Raw genomic sequence first — 19,047 nt, 5'->3', positions numbered from 1 at the left:
TGGTGCCACGTCCCAACGATTTGATGCGATGTGTAATTAATAATTCACGGAGAGAGTGCGAAGCTTTCCCAATTAAACGTTTCGCTGCTGTCCTATGGTAATAAGCAATTAATCCATGAAAAGATGATGAATAATCATCTCGCAGTGAAACCAAATTTATATCATTAACAATCATCATCGATAATTATAATTGAAATCACATATCATACGCGTTTATATATGCATCGTTCTCCAACATATTTAAGATAAGTGCTTCGTATTTCTGTAATATGTATCTACTTCTAAGCGGAGCAATATAACGCAACTAAATTGCACTCGCACGTCTTAATTCCGAATTTACAAATAGTCATTTGTTGGACAGAGATTAATTGCCAGCCTTTGGTCGCGTTCGAGCGAACAAACTAAGTACTACGAATGTTAGACGATATAATTCTCTATATGTAAGAAAATCCGATACGATATGCATATAGTGTTAGTAGATAGTAGTTAACAGTTTCTAGAACCAACATTATCCAGTTCATACTCCGGCTGACTTGATTATCCGAGTTACAAAGAAGGCTACCTTCGCATTAATTAGCGTGATTCATTTTAGAGTAACAGCAAGAGACAGCAATTTACACCGTTGCTGGGAATCGTCCTTTAAGTACTCAAATGCTACCTCTCTTACGGATAGAAAGGGAAATAGAAGAGGAAAAAAGGAGAGCTTAGCGAAAAGATGCATCCTCGAACACACTTGGAGTTCTTTTCATTGGCAGCCAAGAGAGATCGATCGTCTGCCACTTAAATTTCAAATCCTCTTCAAAGTGAACGAAGAAGCATTAAATATACTATGCTTTACGATAGCATAACGACGACAGAGGAGCCGTGATAGTGGCGATAAAAGCAAAATTTTCGCACGGTCGCGTTCTAAATCGCGAAAAGAGTCGACGAAGTATCAGTTCTTTCGAAATTTCTCGTCCTGTCTATGATACTTTCCATTAAGGTGACAACTTCAACGTAAGATGTGATAATAAAGTTTATTACTCCTGAACGTAATAGCCGAGCAGACTAGAATAAACAGTTCTTTGGTAAGGGCAAGTAAAGAGATATATTGCACAATTTCAGCCAAGTATCTCGTTATACCGTAATTTGAGTCCGATATAGGCAATGCGACGCGATTCGTCGGATCCATCGGCCATCCGGCAGGGATTAAACTTTCGTTGCTTGATCCTTCCCGTAAACCTTAATTGAATATAGCCACGAAGTAGTTAAGACAATAGTCGGCCATCGATTGCACGTGAAACCAAGAAAACTCGGCTACCAAATGCGGACAACTTCCTGCGTAGTTTATTATTCGCGTTGAATAGCTACTGAGGCTAACTTTGAAACTTAACGCGGAACGCTTATAAAACTTAACTCGCCTATAATCTCGACCGCGTCGAATGCTAATGTAATCAAATTCCGCCATAGCTGTGCCTGGCTTGATTTGGAATCGTTTCACGGATCGCGTGCAAGTTACGAACGAGAGAACTCGGAGACATTTTACGTTCGACCAATGAAAACCTGTCTCTATACACAATGTTATTCCTATTGCGTTATAGATACGTGCAAAATTCTGTTACCATGCAGTGAAATGCTTATTTACAGGATGGTCGATTACAGTTGGTCTATTAACTACAACGATTAATTTAATAATTGTCCAATGGATGTGCGTGATTTCATGGCGATCTGACTGTAGAGAACGAGATTAAATTTGCCTCTGTATCTCCCAATACCGCAAAGTGATCTATGAAATTAATTGGAAATATTGACAGGTTCTATCATTCGCGTGACCATCGCGTTCAATAAGTAAATTATCGTCGATTGCATTTTTAACCATTCGTTTCCCATATACGTATATCATATTTATAGTAGATAATGGTCTATAATTTCCAACTTGCAGAATTAAAAAGTATTCAAAAATAGGCGAGGTCCCAGAAACGAGAGTATGTTACTCCGTCACGTTACGCGTTGAAACGTGATCCAAGTCATCTTCGTGCCTAGGAATATCGCGTTGCGTCGGTAGATTGTTCCGCGGATTTTATAGATTTCATGACCGAAGTTAATTCGGAACGACGTCTGATACAGTAGCAACGGGACAGCGGAATTTATTCAGAAAACGTTGGCGTACCTACGTTAACGTATAAATAGCAGTAGCCGACGCACGTTTCTCCAGCGAGCCACGCGCAAAATTAACTTACTCGAACGTTTCGATTCAATGGCAAAAATGTTTCTAAGAGATCGTGAAATACCCCCAGCACATACCAGTTTCTCGGTCGTGTTCTTCAGTACGTTCTTCCATTTCTATGAAAAGTGAACAAGCGGAGGTATGATCGATATCGAAAATCGAGCAGTTTAATCAAGAGTAGAGCAACGATTTTACTTCAGAAAGAGGGAAAAGAGAAAAGAGAAAGGCTGCATAAGAGAGAAATATACAGCGATAGGTTTTACGCGAATGAACAGATCCTTACGAAGTCGATTCCTTTACGATAATCCGCAAGAGAGCAACTCGATGAAAGAGGCGAGCGGATTTGTAGAGGAGGAAAGGTATTAACCGCGACGGAACGAATTAGCCAGACGTTCTCCTTTACTTTCCGCTTACCCCGGGGTTAATTAAATTTCCATTGATCTGATCTTTCGTCCAACAAATATCACGTTGGCCAACCCGAATTTCCAAAATGCTCTGTACGAATCGCGAACTCCGAATTCATTATACCACCCTCCATCCCATTAGAACTTTATTTAATTCTACTGACTTTTTGATATTCATAATTCAAATCAAAAAGCGAACAACTTCCACAAACCGAGCCCCTTCGTAAATGGATATTATCTGCAAACTCATGACGCTGCAAACGCATATATGGTGACTCATTTTAATCCCGCAAATGGAGAGTGTGTTAAATGGCAGAAAACAGAATGCACGCAGTTAAAATTCGCGAAGCTACGCGAAAAAAATATAATTTTTTAAATGTTTTCAAAATGTTTCTATAAATTGAAATACGAGTTCCGGATATTTTCGACGGTACTTTTGCGCATCAGCCGATTTCATTTTGCAAAATTCTCCAATATTATCAAGAGGACGTGATTATTCCACTCCAATGAGTCCAACTTCTATGCAAACAAATATTCTGTATATTCTGTATAATGAAACACCTTGTATAATATGCGAAAATCTGCCCTAGGCATGTCGGAAATGAAAATGAACGTTATTAGCGTCGATTAGAGAAACACGACGGACGATGAGGAAAAGAATAGAAAAAAAAAAAAAACGGCGAAGGCATAATCTCAGTGCTATGGGGTATTCATAGTCAGGATAAAGTTATACGAATTGATGCTGTTTCAAGGATATCAGACCGCGTATTTACATTTTATTAAAAGTGACAGCAACCGATGGGCGGTCATAAATCGCCATCCCACCGATATTACGAGTCCCGTATGTTGCGCCGGATGCAGATGCAGAACGATGCAGATGCGAGAGGCTGATCCGCGGCCATCTCGCAGTACACGCGCGAAAGCTACGCTGTAAAGCTGAGACCTTATTCTTCCATTTTCCTTCTTGCTGTTTTTCCATCCTCGGCGATGTTTGCGCCGTTTTTCTACCACGCCACTCGCTCTCTTTCTCTTTTCCTAACACAGGGATGACGCTGTTTACACGGGCCGAGCCTCTCGCGGATACATCGATCTACCTTATCCGCGACAGATCAGCTGGAAAATTGAAGCTCCGATGACTTTATTTCCACCCTGATATCGAGGCTACCGAGCTTTCGACGTGCAGCCAGGAAACGGAAAAAGGCTAACGAAAAGCAGCTAACACAAGAGTAGATGGCTGGTTGATTTTAATTATCATTATTCGATAAGAAGTATCGATACGCCAGAGTTACAAGAAGGTTTCCATTATCGGTAAACGTATATTAATTGGGAAAGTTATTCGTCCTTTGGGAGGACAATTTATGTACTCCTGTATTCAAAGTATATCCAAAGTTTCAGCAGATTTTAATACGGATGATACTTAATTAAAGTATCAGCTAGAATCATTTACAACCCGAAGATGGAAGAATTACGATAATATACATACATTTGGCAATTTTTATTTTTAATATCTCTTCACATATTTAATGAAACAAGAAATGGATGGAGAAAAGAATAGATAAATGGTTATACATAGAGGGTTTGCACAGAACATTAGCCTTAAATCCGTAATCAACAATTTCATTAATACCTCGGGAAGTTGTGAACAAAAAATCGTGGTGGAGGAGGAACACGTTAGCGTAACAGCGGTAGATTATCTAAAAATAATTGGTTAATTAATTGGGCTTTAGCATGCTTGTAAGAAGCTCAAACTAAGCTCTTCTTTCGTTTCGCGTGTACTTGTTTGATCACAGGATTAAAAGATAAACCAAGTAAAAGGAATATTTAGAAGGGACAGTAAAACGTATTGTCCAATTTTCGTTAGTCCGCCAGGTGAAATAAGTAGGTCGATCACGCCTCCGAGGACAATGCCATTAAGGTATATTTATACCCCTACGAGACGGTAGGAAATATACTACCCTTCAAGGAATAATGGTTCACGAACCGTCTGCGACGAGGAGTGTAATTTTCCAATAGGCATTCTTGCCACTAGGAAGTCAGGGACGCGCTCTAAAAGTCCTTTTAGTGGTCGTATATCAATCCGCGCGAGATGTCGCGACGTCATGAAATCGTGATCTTCCAATGGATGTAAAATTCTTTCTTTTTTTTTCATTCCCGCGGTAAGTGTTCTTTCGTGGCAAATTCTTTCTCGATCAACTTCCACCGTGGAGCAAGCCCTTTGTCTTCTTTTATTTCCTACCTTCGAATAAATTTACCACCAAGCTGTTACCACGACCATTATGTCGTGAAATCTTTCTTCGGTGAAAACATTAATCTTCGAAAGTCGATGATCGTCGTTTTTGTTCCGCCAATACCTCGAAGAAAAAGACGTTCGTCTCATGGTAGAACAGGGCACGATGTGATACATTTTAAGAAGACACGATGGCTAGGATTTGTATCCTATCACCAAAATACCAGAGACACGGTACATGTCTACCGGAGAACTGAAAAGAGGCGGTCCTTTTTCACTCCTGAACAGCATGGTAAAAAGGAAAGGAATATTTATCTTACAGTGGCTTGGTAAAAACACAGATCTTTCTACTGATACAGAGAGAGAAGCGAATGCATTCAATGCCTGTGTGCATGAGCTACTAGTAGGAACATTCACGACCTACAAACGTATATTTACCGCGACGTCTGCTACTCGAACAGCCTCACCCTCCTATATAAACCGGATTCCATGACCCCTTTCTTGTACTCCTCGCTCGGTGCTACATAGAAAAAGATCCTTCTTCCGGATGCTTTCGAAATGCTTATTTTACGGCGCGGCGTCATAAAGACGCGATCTTCCAATGAGCATAAAACTCTCGACTTCGATTCGCCGTAACCCACGGATGTCTCAATAAATAAAGATGGGGTGGAAACTAGAGGCTTGCTTTCCTATTGTATCGTTCCTTTCCGCCTTTCCTATCTTCGTTCTGTTGTACACTCGACTTCCGACTTTGGAAGTATAATATGAGAATTCAACCACCTTTCAAAACAGGAGCGTCTCTATCATAGGTCGTTTTACGGAGAAGTCGTTTTACGAACGAGGACTACTTCGTCATATGAATGACATTATTATTTTTTTTATTTACTTATATCGATTTAGTGGAACGTGCGGTTTCTCTGACAAAACGATTTCATTAGATTGTACAGAAAACACCTTGGCGAACGGCCAACGTATAATAGTTCTCGATAAATACTTGTCGCATCAAGAAACGGAAATGACTGACAATAAAAAAGGAAGACGGCGGGAGGTACTAAAATGGAATAAATGTGTCTGTCGCACTCGCTAGAAAGCTCTTTATCTTGTATATTTTTATTCGAAAAGGGAATTCCGTCAACTGTATCCTATTAGATATGTATCGAGACCGTCTCACGCTGTCAGACCCCTTGAAAATCTTTCATAGAGAACTCGTCATTGGCTAAAGATCACACATTCAGCCAGATGTTCTTGGCTCTAGTAACAGGCTGATCTTCGTAATATCTCTAATCGGATTACTAAGGTTTAAGTGACAGTGATGTCGCGGATAAATTAAAAAATTTACCGTTCCAGTTCAATACGTTGGCTTTACGCATGACTATTTCTGCTTGCTGGGCAACCACCTGAATATTCCGTGCGATATATCATGAAAATCGTTGAAAATTTCCAATCGTTTACGAGTAATAAATAATTTGACCGCCATATGCGAGTTTAATTACGTTTATTTGGATTATTTGGGAAATATATGCAGTTCGTGTTCAAAATTTAGATTATACCTGATAGGTATTACATTGAAATAGAGTTGGGATTTGAAGATTAATGTTTGAACGATCATTTTTATAGAAACGTGTTATTCAGAATATTATCAACATTTCTGTTTATCTGAAATCCAAATATTTAAGCAAGTTTTAGTGTTACAGTAACTCGTTAATACATTTCTGATTAATCAATATTTCAAATAAACAGTTTAATATGTACATTTTGCTGTATGAATACTAAATTCTGTTATACAAGTGTAATATAAACACGGTGTAAATTGGTTATTGTAGTGTACAAAGTAACAGAGTTGAAGAGACAGTATAAGAGCACATAATAAAAGGATTATCGCATAATTGGTAAAGACGTAAATTAAATGAATCTGGAAATTGAGATCAGAGAATATATTATGAATTCGAAAATTCACAACTGCATCATGACAGTGGTGTGAGATAGGTAGCTCATATCGTACGCTCAAATTAAATATAAAACTATTCAAAAGAGAATATGATAATGCTGCGTCATGAATTTCTATTTGCTACTTCCCTCAGATATTGATCTAACTAAAATTTAACTAAAAAGACAGAGACACGTCTAAAACTTAAGTTTTCAACTTTACTTAAATTTCTACTTTTTATAATTTTCAATGTTAAGTTTGCATTTTAATTAAATTAAACAAATTTCATACGTAAGTTCGGCATACGGTTGTTTCTTTCTTTCGGTACACTTATTCCTGGACTTTTTGTCTTCTCGTCAACTTGCGCGTACTTCCACGAGCAGTGGCGCGTGAAGCAGTAATAATTCCACTTTCGATTAATTGTTTAAAACCGGAAAATTCAAAATGCAGCAAACGATAGTCATACTATCGGTAGAAAATTGTTCGTTTTTATCACTGAACGCGAGAATATAACTTAGATAAAAAGCAAGAAATCTCCACAACAAAGATTGATAAAAAATTATGATGTAAGGGAAATCAACGTTGCATCGTTTCGTGCATTAACCTTTTCACTAGAGTTCCGTGGCACGAATCTGTGCTGTAAATTTCTTTGAAATATCGTTGGGTAAAGTGACAGAAGAATCACTGTGAAATACAACGCATCATTGTCATCGCGTGATCGCGGAGATCGACGGAACTACGGCAACCCGAGAGCGTACATAAATTACAAATTATGCGGAAGAGATAAAGGTGACTGAGTATAGTACTACGTATGACCATATAGATTATTATACATAGATGTAGTACATAGCACATCGCGCGTGTATACATATTATATGAATATGTATGCCAGGATGCAACGTACCAACAGCGGCAGAGTCACATTTTGTCGCGATTTAACTCATCTGTCTTCATTATTCGCGTTTTTCTTTTTTTAACTACCCTCGTCAAACGCCTGGGTTTCCACTAAATGAGCAAAAGTCAAGGTCCTCTCGCCGTTTAACACGATACTTTTTAGCAGTACGCGGAAAGTCCACGCGGATATTAACTCTTTCCCTGTCTATTATCCCTTTATGCAAAGTAAATTCAATTCGTTATGATAATTCCGACCGAGGAATTTGTTTAATTTAACCACGGGATGTATTTCTAAGTATATCAAGACGATATGGGACACCAATGTAATATGTAAAAGGAGAGCTAACTAATTATCGCGGCACGTAAATCTTGAGATGCGATCTGCAAATCATTTGAAGCTAATTAAGAGCTATGTATATGGAAGGAAGTGTTTAAGGACCGAAATGCCTCGGGCTACGAGAAAGTTAATAACGCCAAACGAGCAAACCGGAGAGCGAACGCTTTTGTTAAACTTTACACTACTTAAGAAAAAACCTATTAAAACGTTAAATTTGATGCGAATAGGCGAGTGCTGTAAGATTAATTAAAGAAGCAAAATAGTCAAGCAGTGCTTAGAGAATTTATTATTAGATAGAATGTTGACTTACCTTCGTTAAATTCCCAGAATTCCTTAAACGAAAATTACATTGAGGAGAACAAATGGAAAGGAAAGCAATTGGTTCAAAAAGAATTTATAAGGAAGCGCATACGATTAGGTCGAAAGTCTGGGCCATTTTAAAAGTACTATATTTATTATCTGTCTGACGTATCATTTGAACAGACATTTCGTGTGTCATTTATATACAAATGTGTACACTCTGTACATTCTGTCCTAAATGATAACGGGCAATACGTAATCTGTACAGAAGCGAGAATTGTTTGATTACTAATAATAAGTTAGGTTAGGTTCCTGACAGTTTTACAACGTATCTGCTTACAATGCTTACGGTTAACACGCATGTTGTTCACACTTTTCCTTCCATTTTTTGTTTCGCTACTACTCTTTCTTTTTCCTCGCACGATCGTTTAACATTTAATTGACTAATTTAATCATTTACCTGGTTGCTAGATGATTGACGCACACTGGCCTTGAAATTTCAACTGTTCACGAAATCTTGTATGTATTCCTGTCTCATTCAAACGATCGAACAAATAGTATACAACGGAAAGAAACGAATCAATTACCAATAAAATGCGTGCGTACACGATCGCATTTTCTGAAAATGTCAAATATGTTATTGTACAAAGCAAAATTCCCTATAACACGATTCTAGGGAAGTTTACAGAAACTTTACAGAAAAATTGGCAAACAAACGTTCTCACTCACTCATCGAGACGAATTTATATGTATGTACGTTACAAACGTGACGATCGATCAGAATGATCGATAACTATCGACGATTCGAATTGGATATATTCGAAATGGAACACGTTATCGATTCATAAATGCATTCTTTCGATTCTCTTTTTCCGATCGAGTGCGCGTAAAACATGCTCGATGCTCGATTATTAGTGGAAACACCGTGGAAAAATAGTTTGCCTATCGTAGTATCATAACCGTACGCTTAGATATTCGAATCGCGAAATCTATACCGCGTGTAAAAAAGGGTTAGGCTACGTTCGACTTGAATATCGTCGTTCATTAGGCGCGACTTGACATATTTTAATTACAAATCTACTTACTCGTTGGCCGAGGTAACTTCCCGTAATCATCTCGTAATATGTTGGGTCTCCCCTTAACGGGTTTTCTAACCACTTCACTTTGATTTTTATTGAACTGTGTAAACACTATGTGATCACTTTGAAGTTGTTCGATTAAAATTATAGTAATATGCGTATCAGTATCATAGATGTTATATCGCCATTACGAAATGTGTCTCGGTCTCGATATGTTTGCATTCTGTGTGGCACGATTTTCTTCGCGAAAAAAACATCGTATTTACTCGACAAATACGAGTTTCGAATCACAAATTATTTGTAGCCCGCAACGTGTCCTTCGCTTGGTTCTTCCTATGGCGCAATGCAATGAAGGAGAATGCAGTGGAAACGATCGGAAGTATAGTAAGTTTTTCGCTTCAATTAACATTAATATACCACAAATATACGATATGATGAGAGACGTATGCCCTCGAAAAACATAATGCATATACTTCGTTAATGTGTTTTGATTTCAACGCGATATAATATTATTTACGACGAAAGGAACGTATCAATATAGCAACAGTGAAGACCGTGTAACGTTAACGAGAATTTGCGATCAACACAATGCGATCACTAAACAGCGTTCTTTTATCGAACATCGATTGATTGATCCGATTTAAGCGATAACAGAAAACAATTTTAAACTCGTATCGTATTATTAACAATAATATAGCGTGGACCATTTTCTCGCTTACAAAAATCTTTGGTCCGTGATCCAATCGATACAACACACGGAAGATAACTCCTCCCGAATTAAAAGTAAACCCTAGAATGGTATTGTAGCTCCGATCTCCAGATCCATCGACCTTTCGGTCATATCGATCGATCTGACGACACAACGGAGAGCGCTAAGAGACGATCGCGAGCCATCCAATGAACTCTGGGTGCCCACGGTCCTCCTCGATGGTCGAACGAACCTTCTGCTAGTTCTGTTAGGCCAGGTTCGATAGAAGGGCTCCTGACTGTAGTGTTTCAAGGCACTCCAGATGACCGAGGATCTTCGCGGCGGTAAATGGGAATGCGATGGACAACCGCAGTGTTGCCACGCTAGGGTCGGTGTTTTGCAACGGAAAATGGGAGCTCTGAAGGCCTCGGGGGGTCTCAGGATCGGGAGATCGTTCAGTTTTAAAGCCAGCCTGGCTGACGATACTTTCGAAACCGGAACACCATCCATTGACTGCATCTCGTCGCGTCCAGTCGACTGCAGGATCGCAACATCACCGTGCAATGTTCTCGTATTTGTCTCTATAGACTCCGAAACGGAGGCATCGTTTAGATCTATTCCGTCGATTTCACTGATATTGCCCAGACGAGTTTCTGGTTCTTTTATTTTGTCGATTTCCACCGATCTTGAAAACGGAACGTCGTTCTGCTTTCCCGTACTAAGAGATCTCGAAGTTTCGGCATTTCGTAGGACATCCTGCGTAGTCTTGTCCAGGGATAAGTTAGAGTCGTCCGAAATTGCACGGTCTAATTGATCAAGTCGATCGATCGCGCCGGTATGCGTGGATCAGGAGGACGAATTCGCCTCTATCGTTGAACTTGTCGAAGCATCGTCGTCCAAGGAGCTCTGCGTGGCTACGGTGACTTTGTTACCATCGTTCCGACTAGGCAACTGAAGATCAGCGACTGTTTGACGGGGATGGCGTCTCTTGTACGGCTCCCAATCCCCAGGACCCCGGCGTCAGTGCGTTGCGATCACGTCCGGTGCGCTCTTTGTGCTCTCTATACTGAAAGGTCGCCTCTGATCTACTTCTATCACCGCCTCTGCTCTGTACCTAGCATCAGATGTTGTTTGTTGTGAACGCTTGGGCGTGCCGGAGTGTTGGGTGCTCGATGTATTACTAGATCCGTGTCCAGATCCATAGACAGAACTGCCGTATCTCTCTCCGGAACCAGTCGTTCCTTGCCTCAATAATTTCGGCGATTGGCGATAGACACTGTTTTCTCTGCTTGGCTTCGGGCTTTGAAACCTTTGATACGACGGGTAATCCGGATGTTCCGGGTAAGGAGAGCCTTGATGCAGAGGTAACGGATAACTAGATTCGTGAGTTGACCAGCCGGGAGGAGCTGGGATTGGGTTGTGTTTTGGACAAATACCCATACTGCCGTCCCGACCTCTTGATGCTGGACTACAACCAGAGCATTGAGTGCCTGGTTGTTGAGAACTGTGCTCGGAAGACTGCTGCATACTGTGCTGAGAAGACTGACCACTTTGGCGCGACTGTGTCGGACTTTGATGATGGTGGAGGTGATGATGACGGTGATGATGAAGATGATTGGTCCCGTTTTGAGAGCCCGGGCCACGAACGCCGAATGTCGTGAAACCCACGGGTATTATATTGTCCGAGATTCGAGGCTCGAAAAGGCTTTCTCGTGTTTGACAAGAATTGTCGCGCATTTCTGGTTCCTCGCTGTTTTCCTGTAGACGTTCCTGTGTTGCATTACTAACATTGTTACTTTGATGGATGTCATTCATGTCCCTCGTATTGTAAGCCATCTCCAATACGAGATCTTTCGTGTAATCCTGTGGTATTAGCGTAGTGGGCTGTAAAAGTTCTTTGCTGGGAATCACTTCCAGGCTCGGCGAGTCGCTTCCTCGGTCCCTGATGTCTGTTCTGGAAGACGAGATTGGACAGGGTGTTGTCTTTCGTCCGAGTTCGTCTAATCGATTTTCTCTGGATTGTCTAATGTGTTCCTGGACAAGACAAACGAATTCTTCCAATTAGTCGGTTAAATATCGCAGCGTAAATAGCGTATGCTGGTCAAAAGTTTCTAGTGACTACTCTTTGTTAATGGTATTTGTACTATTGCACACGTTAGTTGCAACATAACCATTGTTTATTTGATGAATAACAGGAGATTAACATATGTATATTATGATACACTATATTAAAATTGACAATACGAAACATTATCCATTTGATACCTCTCAATATCACATTCTCACACAATGTCGTTTATATTATTCTAGGTTTCAATTTCAAGAAGCTTTGTAAATGACACATCAGTTGTTAGCTTTGAATGAATATTATAGCGTGATACCGTATGCCACTTTTGATTCGCCGGATTAAAATTACAAGAGATGGCCGTTGATTTTAATTATTCAATGGCTTTTCATCCATTTTTTTGTTTTTTTTTTTGTTTTAATAAAATGAAGAGTCACTGTCTCGGTAACTCATATGTTGGATTAATATTACAAATAACGTACTTTCCATGACAGTGAAACGACCGATCAATGGTATCGGTTTACCACGAATATAAGCAATGCAAGTATCTCCCGTATAACACGGTACTCTTATAACGCAGATTCGATCTAACGTAGTTCGAGAATTGGCGAATTCTCCATACAATACCGTATTCGAACAACATCGTTTCGCTCTATCACGGTTCGAGAATTGAATAAATCTCAAACTGAAACTTAAAATATTAAAAAGTTGGAATATTTGTAAATGTGAACGTTTTAAAATTTAAATATCTGGTGATTTTGATATTAAAAAATTTTAATATTTGAAAATTTGGATGTATGTATTTAGTTTATTCGGTGAAATAAATGAAAAGGTCGACTGCAAAATATTCGATGATTATAATTATGCAGAGTTGTATCACTAATGACTATAGTTTTACGGAACCCTGACAATTATACATAAACAATTACCGTATTTTCAAGTTGATCGTTCGTTCAGAATTAATTTTCATTTTCTCATTAATGTGTTGTTCCCCTGCATTTGTAATTCGGCCTTTCACACCCCAGTTTTTCATTCTTCGTGAATGGGTGAAACGAACTATGGACTCATTTCGTATTGTGCCGCATCAATCTTTTCCGAGTTGCGTGAATGTTAGACACGTGTGATCGTACGTGACAAGTTCAGGTCGTGAACCGAATCGAAATCCTGCTGTGTTCGAAATGTAATTGAAATTCTAGGAACGTGTAACAAGGCGAATCGTGTATAATGCACAAAGAACCTCCAGTCTTTCGTGATTTGTCGATACGTACATCTTGTGTTGTCCACGGCCATATTGTATACGGCCTTTAAAATATAATACATCTTCGAAGATTGGCAAACGTGTCACGTGCTTTGGATAGAAATAACGATTTTAAGTATAATCGGTTGTCGAAGCTAACGCTGAGAGGATTTTGACATAGGACACGAACAGCTTGAATATGTATCATGATCGTGATCGAAATATAAATAGCGAGCAATTCAAACGTACAAGCATTAAGATCGTGCTGGAAAAATTCCATGCCAAACTGCCTTACATCAGTAAAGATATTTATATCCTTAATTATTTTCTAACAGATTGGCATGGTTACAGAGATGTACGACAAAAATAATGTCACTTACCCGAATGATTCGATGATCCCGGACCAGTTTCCTCACGCAGTTGAAAACGAAGGCGAAACTCATGCCAAACATAATCAGCGAGAAAACGATGAGGATTATAACGATGTGCTGGGAGTCGATCAATCGAGATTTCTTCTTCTGTAAAGCAAAAATAAGGTAGGGAAGTTCTTGATGGATCGCAAACAATTTGGAACCCACGACACTTCAAGTAATACGAATTAGTTTACATTGAATAATTTAAAATTCACTTACATTAGAAAGTTACGATTGATATTAATGGTTATGATTTTCAACAAAATTTGGAATTTCATCAGAAGCATACTATGTACTATATTTTTGATATGATACAATAATTAATTTCGAAAAGATTTCATGAAAAAAATTGTTAACATGAAATTAAATATCGTATCTGACCAATTATCTGCTCGAGTACACAGATATTTCATAGGTGCATGCGCATTTTGTCGCTTAATTACTAAATACATACATATTGAAAAGTAGTTACCGTAATGCAATGCAGGATATTACGTGTAACATAACAAACCAAGTTTTATTCTTTTCTTACCGTTTCTATATCTTGTTTTGCCATCAGCGAAGTCACGCTATTAGGTAGTCAAAATGTCGAATGACGTGACACATCTTCTCGTATGTGTACAAATAAAAATTCGAGAATAGGATCCTTTCATTGCGGGCTCGTGAAAATACAGGTCCTATATCGCTCTACAGCGCCAAACACTACGATTTTCATTTTCTTCTCGTTTTCGTCTTATCTCTATCGCTGTATCTGTGTGTCATGCGAAGTTATAAATGGTGGGAATTTAGCCGATACGGCGAACATATTTCGCCAGAGGCTTAATTTTGAAATCCTCTCGTTTGGCCAAGAACTTCCACGAACGCATATAAAAATGACCACTACAGTTTTACGATTACAAGGGTAGAATCGGAGTGCAAGTGGTATAATAAAGGATGAAGTGTGCTTGATACGTATAAAAATAGCTTAGATTAGAATTAACGCAGTTCCGTTATTCTCGAGTTGAAAGGATGGTGTGATGATCTTGTTTTCGTTGGTAATGCGCCCTGATTTTTTTCACGTCCAAGTGGATCGCTAAAGCGCGAGCATACGCGGCCGAGATAAGAATAATAAGAACAACGCTCATAATGATCACATTTTCTGAAAAGCCGGCGCCATTAACAAAATAGACGGAGTTATCGTGCTCCTGTTTTTCACGTGAGATGCCCGTGGAGCATTTCTGAATGTCTACCGAATGAGATTTCTGAGCATTAGATTCTCTAACATTCCTCGGAGAAAGCTGGAACCAATGTTAGTGCACCCAAGTGGAGGGAGAAAAGAAGAGATGGCCAAGGGAGAACGAGAAATTCTAGTTGAGGGGTTGAAAATGCCTCTTTCTGCTTCCGTAAGCCCGAGAGGTTTATTGTTATGCTTATATGGCCGAGTACACTCCAACGGACGGTTTACGTGTTTGCAAAAGTCTGTGCAAAAATACATTTCGAACGGCTACTGCATTCGCGACGAGAGATACTTTTGATGCTTTCCTCCTCTATCGAACAGGGATTTATCCCGGCCTGCAAGCTAAACTCCAATATTTTCGATCGTATTGATATTTATTCGGCTTTACGCTACTGGACGTCATATCAAGTATAATGAAGATTTTTGCGTAGGCAACATTTTTTGCCATTCACGCTGTTTTCTTCTTCTACTCTTGTTTTCTTCAATAGTCAAAATAACGATATTAAGATCATTGATTTATTGAAACTTTTATTTTCTCCCTATCGCGGTTATTTCGCTTTGACTTAGGCTCTTCGCTTGTCTCGAAACTTTTCTTCACTATAAGACGGTTTTGCTGTTTACTTGGATCTTTTTCGTTTCTAATTATTCAAGCGGTACTCGCATAACCGAATTTCATCTTTCTCTGCGTTCACATGGTGGAAAGTATTTGCCTTTTGTACAAAAAATGTTGTTTGCAAACTTGATCAACACTGGTGATCTTCTATATCATTATCGGATAATCTTATAAAATCTAAAAATCTTCCTCTGTGACACGCGCGAGATTATTTCTATTAGTTAAGTAATTAATACTCGGCAATGTACGAGCGCGTCCTCGTTGACAAAGAAGGATCTGGCCGATCGCAACTTTATCCTACTGAATTTTTCTTAATGACAACTGAGAATCCCCGCGAAGTTATGCACAGGTTCATCTATTCCTTGACCCGGATCAGTGTGAAGTCAGATTCACGCCTTGCCGCGTTGAAATTAATGATAGTCCGGTGAGGATCCGCTTTTTTCGCTCGAGGAAAGAAATAATTAGTCGCGAGGTAAAAAACACTGAAGAACTTCTCATTAGCGAGGAAGTAACGAATATATGTTAAGGATTCTGTTATGTTCTCGATTACCGTGTTATGTTACCGCAAGGCTAGGGTTGGCATCACGGGAAGGAATAATAATTAAAGAACATTCTTGCGGCGGTAATTATTGTAGAATATCTCGACACCCGGTGTCACTGTGAAATCAATATCTTTAGAAGAAGAGCGGCGATGGATATAAATGAAAGCACGATCTGTTCGATCGAGGAAGAATCAAATACGACTTATTTCAGTTGAATCGCACGATCGAATCATGAAGATTGATACTTGAATGGAAGTTAATCGAGATTCCAATATCTATCGTCGAACTATTCTTCTTAGCTTGGGACGATGATGCATAATTTCATTGTTGTTCGAAACTTTTAGGTTTATGTAATCGTATGCATAGTTTAATAACGTTCAAGGAAACATCGCATCGGACGTTTCGACAGTTTCCCTATGGTATCTCTTTTTTTTCATACAGTCTGCTTCCCATTAGTATTTACCAGCAAGCGCTAAACGAGGTAAGTGGTGTAGGGATGCACTTTCCATTAGAGGGAAATAAAATTGGATAGCATGGTTACCATGTATTCGCCACGATTTCGTTGTGTATTCTATTCGTGCCGTCAATTTCGTGGCTGTTTTCCCATGCGAACGGGTCTACTATCGCGGCGTACAATCTTGCTGTGCTTTATTGCAGTCATGAGACACGGCTAGGTATAGTAAAAGGGACAGATAGTAGAAGGCCCCGAGACAGAAATAAGGGAAATAGTGAACAACAATCTTATTGGTTCAAACTAGTTCGCATAGGCCGATAATAATACTTTTATTGATTCTGTACTTGAGTCGGGCACTAGACTCTTTAAATAATTTGCCGGTAATTACGGAATTACGGACGATCCCTTTCGTACCTTCCTAAAGGTCCGGGTTTAATTTTCTACATTTATCGTGCACCTTCGTGTCATGTCCAAGCGCAATTTCGATATCCTTTTACACGGGTCTGAAAAATATTATAGCTGGCCATCTGTCTCTGAGTTTCTGCTGTTTGAGTAACCCTAGTAAAAAATACCTCGGTCGTTCGTGTAATTCTCTGTATACCGTCAGAAAACATTAAACAAACTGCTCGGAAGAGAAACGGAATTGGGATCATTTTTTACATTGCTCCGTCACGGTCTGGCTTCCTGTCAGGTGGCCGGAATACGAAGCCGAAGGAACATTGGAAAGGACGCGGCCGTAAAGTCGATTTCATACAACAGCCCAGATGAATTCATGTAGAACGTACACGCTAGAAACTTGATAGAGTTATCGATACGATATAGAGAGGTCCTTGCGCGATACGATACACCGCATTCAGTGATCCGAGAATTCAATGTGCTTTCTCCTATTGTGGCAATCTTGCCAGTACGGAATGAGAAATAGTAGAACAAACGGTGTGGTTATTCGATAGCTGGTTGTTGCCAGTGTTTTGAAAATCGTTAAATGCGTTTGGGCGATGGTGGTAGTGAACGAGTAAGAGAAAAGGTACGTCAAAAACGGCCGTTGCATTAAAAACATTTGCATCGCGGATGCGAGCCACATACCATCTAAAAAATGGGTAGCAGAATGGAGGCAGTGTGTTTCACAGATCTGGGAGAGCGAGAGTTGTTTATATCGTGGCTTTTCACGCTCGTCAAGTTTCCGGGAAAATAGAAATGGATTCCCGGGACGTTGTTCGTGCGCTACAGTGAAACAGGAGGAAAAGCTTTGTGTGCACCGCGTTCCCAATAAATCGCACGAGTACAAAGGAATCCAAGAACGACCATCTTTCAATGGGATAACCTTTTTAGCGTGGCTCGCCGCCCAGGGACAAGAAGTTCACGACCTTACGGATGAATATTACGGAACAAGTGACCTCAAAGGGAGTCACGTTTTTGCGGCTTAAGTGGGAGCTTCCTTTTTGCCTTACCTGTCGGAGAACCTGTCGGATCAGGACTCTATTTGCGGCTACTCCTTTTAATCTTAACTTTTCACTTGAAGGAAAAGAAGGGTTTCGTTTAAGGGGATCGTCCAACTACTCTGTTTTTCCGATTTGATCTTAACGAGCTATTCGATCGACGATTGTGTTTCTTCTACTATCCTAAGAAGACATAAAATCCGAGGTTTATTGGATGAACGTTGTTCGTTGGAAGCGATCGTTCCCGTTTCTTATGGAAATACGAATTGGAACGTTAATCAGATTATCGGACAGCAACGATCGGGAGGCGTCATGATTCATGAGACAATGTGCTAGCACATTCGAAACAAGAACGAATCGATGTCTCTTACGTACCGATTAAGGGTGCACTCGTAGCACATCGATCCTAGTTTGCCGAATAACGTCAAACAGAGACACTCACGTAGAAACAAGCATGCGATCGAATGATAGCATATCGCTGCCATTATTTGCTGTTAGATTAATATCCATCGATTCATCGATGGGATCGTGGCATCGTTTCAAAGGTAGCATGTTCGGGTAATTTGTCAAAAGTGCATGCAATCTCCGCCCCGAAATCGCAAGCGATCTCCCTTGAAAAAGACCAACGATACACAGCATTGGAGCATAGTGAAATCACGGCCTCAGTAGTGGACGCGAGTCGAAGGTCAGGAAAACGAAACGATTGTCTCAGCCTGGCAAATGCAGCTTTGAATAAATTAATTAACCGGCGAGAGCCCGGACAGAGAGGTGGGAAATGGAAAGACCAAAAGATATTAGGTCTTTGTTGGAGTCGTATATACCGGATTCCTGGAGTTTATTACACTGTTCCGACTGGCTTAATCGATAGTTTCCGAAATACTAATCAACACGTGGAAATTTCCATAACTCCGTTTAATTACTTACGATTCCTTATTGCTATTTTTATGTTAATCACGAAATGGCCAACGTTTCACTTTATAGGCTTTTAACGAGGATACGATGGCCTTAC

The 19,047-nt window shown here is 39.8% G+C and overlaps 1 protein-coding gene across 5 annotated transcripts in view; it reads right to left on the bottom strand.

The window, feature by feature from the left end:
• Window positions 1-3,350: 3,350 nt before the first annotated feature.
• The window catches only part of Neto (Neuropilin and tolloid-like), an 83,256-nt gene continuing 67,559 nt past the window's right edge, over window positions 3,351-19,047 (bottom strand). For 4 of the 5 annotated variants that reach the window (XM_072008090.1, XM_072008091.1, XM_072008093.1 and 1 more), the window contains exons 9-10: window positions 13,745-13,882; window positions 8,422-12,096 (exon numbers count right to left, since the gene is read on the bottom strand). In XM_072008090.1, the coding sequence (XP_071864191.1) occupies window positions 11,083-12,096; window positions 13,745-13,882 (1,152 nt within the window). In that variant the 3' untranslated portion in view covers window positions 8,422-11,082. Of the gene's footprint in view, window positions 3,724-8,421; window positions 12,097-13,744; window positions 13,883-19,047 lie in introns of those variants that run through there. The other variant, XR_011800370.1, reaches the window with a different exon arrangement.

This window comes from Bombus fervidus, chromosome 8 (assembly GCF_041682495.2).
Source record: "Bombus fervidus isolate BK054 chromosome 8, iyBomFerv1, whole genome shotgun sequence".
NCBI lineage: Eukaryota > Metazoa > Arthropoda > Insecta > Hymenoptera > Apidae > Bombus > Bombus fervidus.
This window is presented reverse-complemented; position numbering and strand designations above follow the sequence as displayed.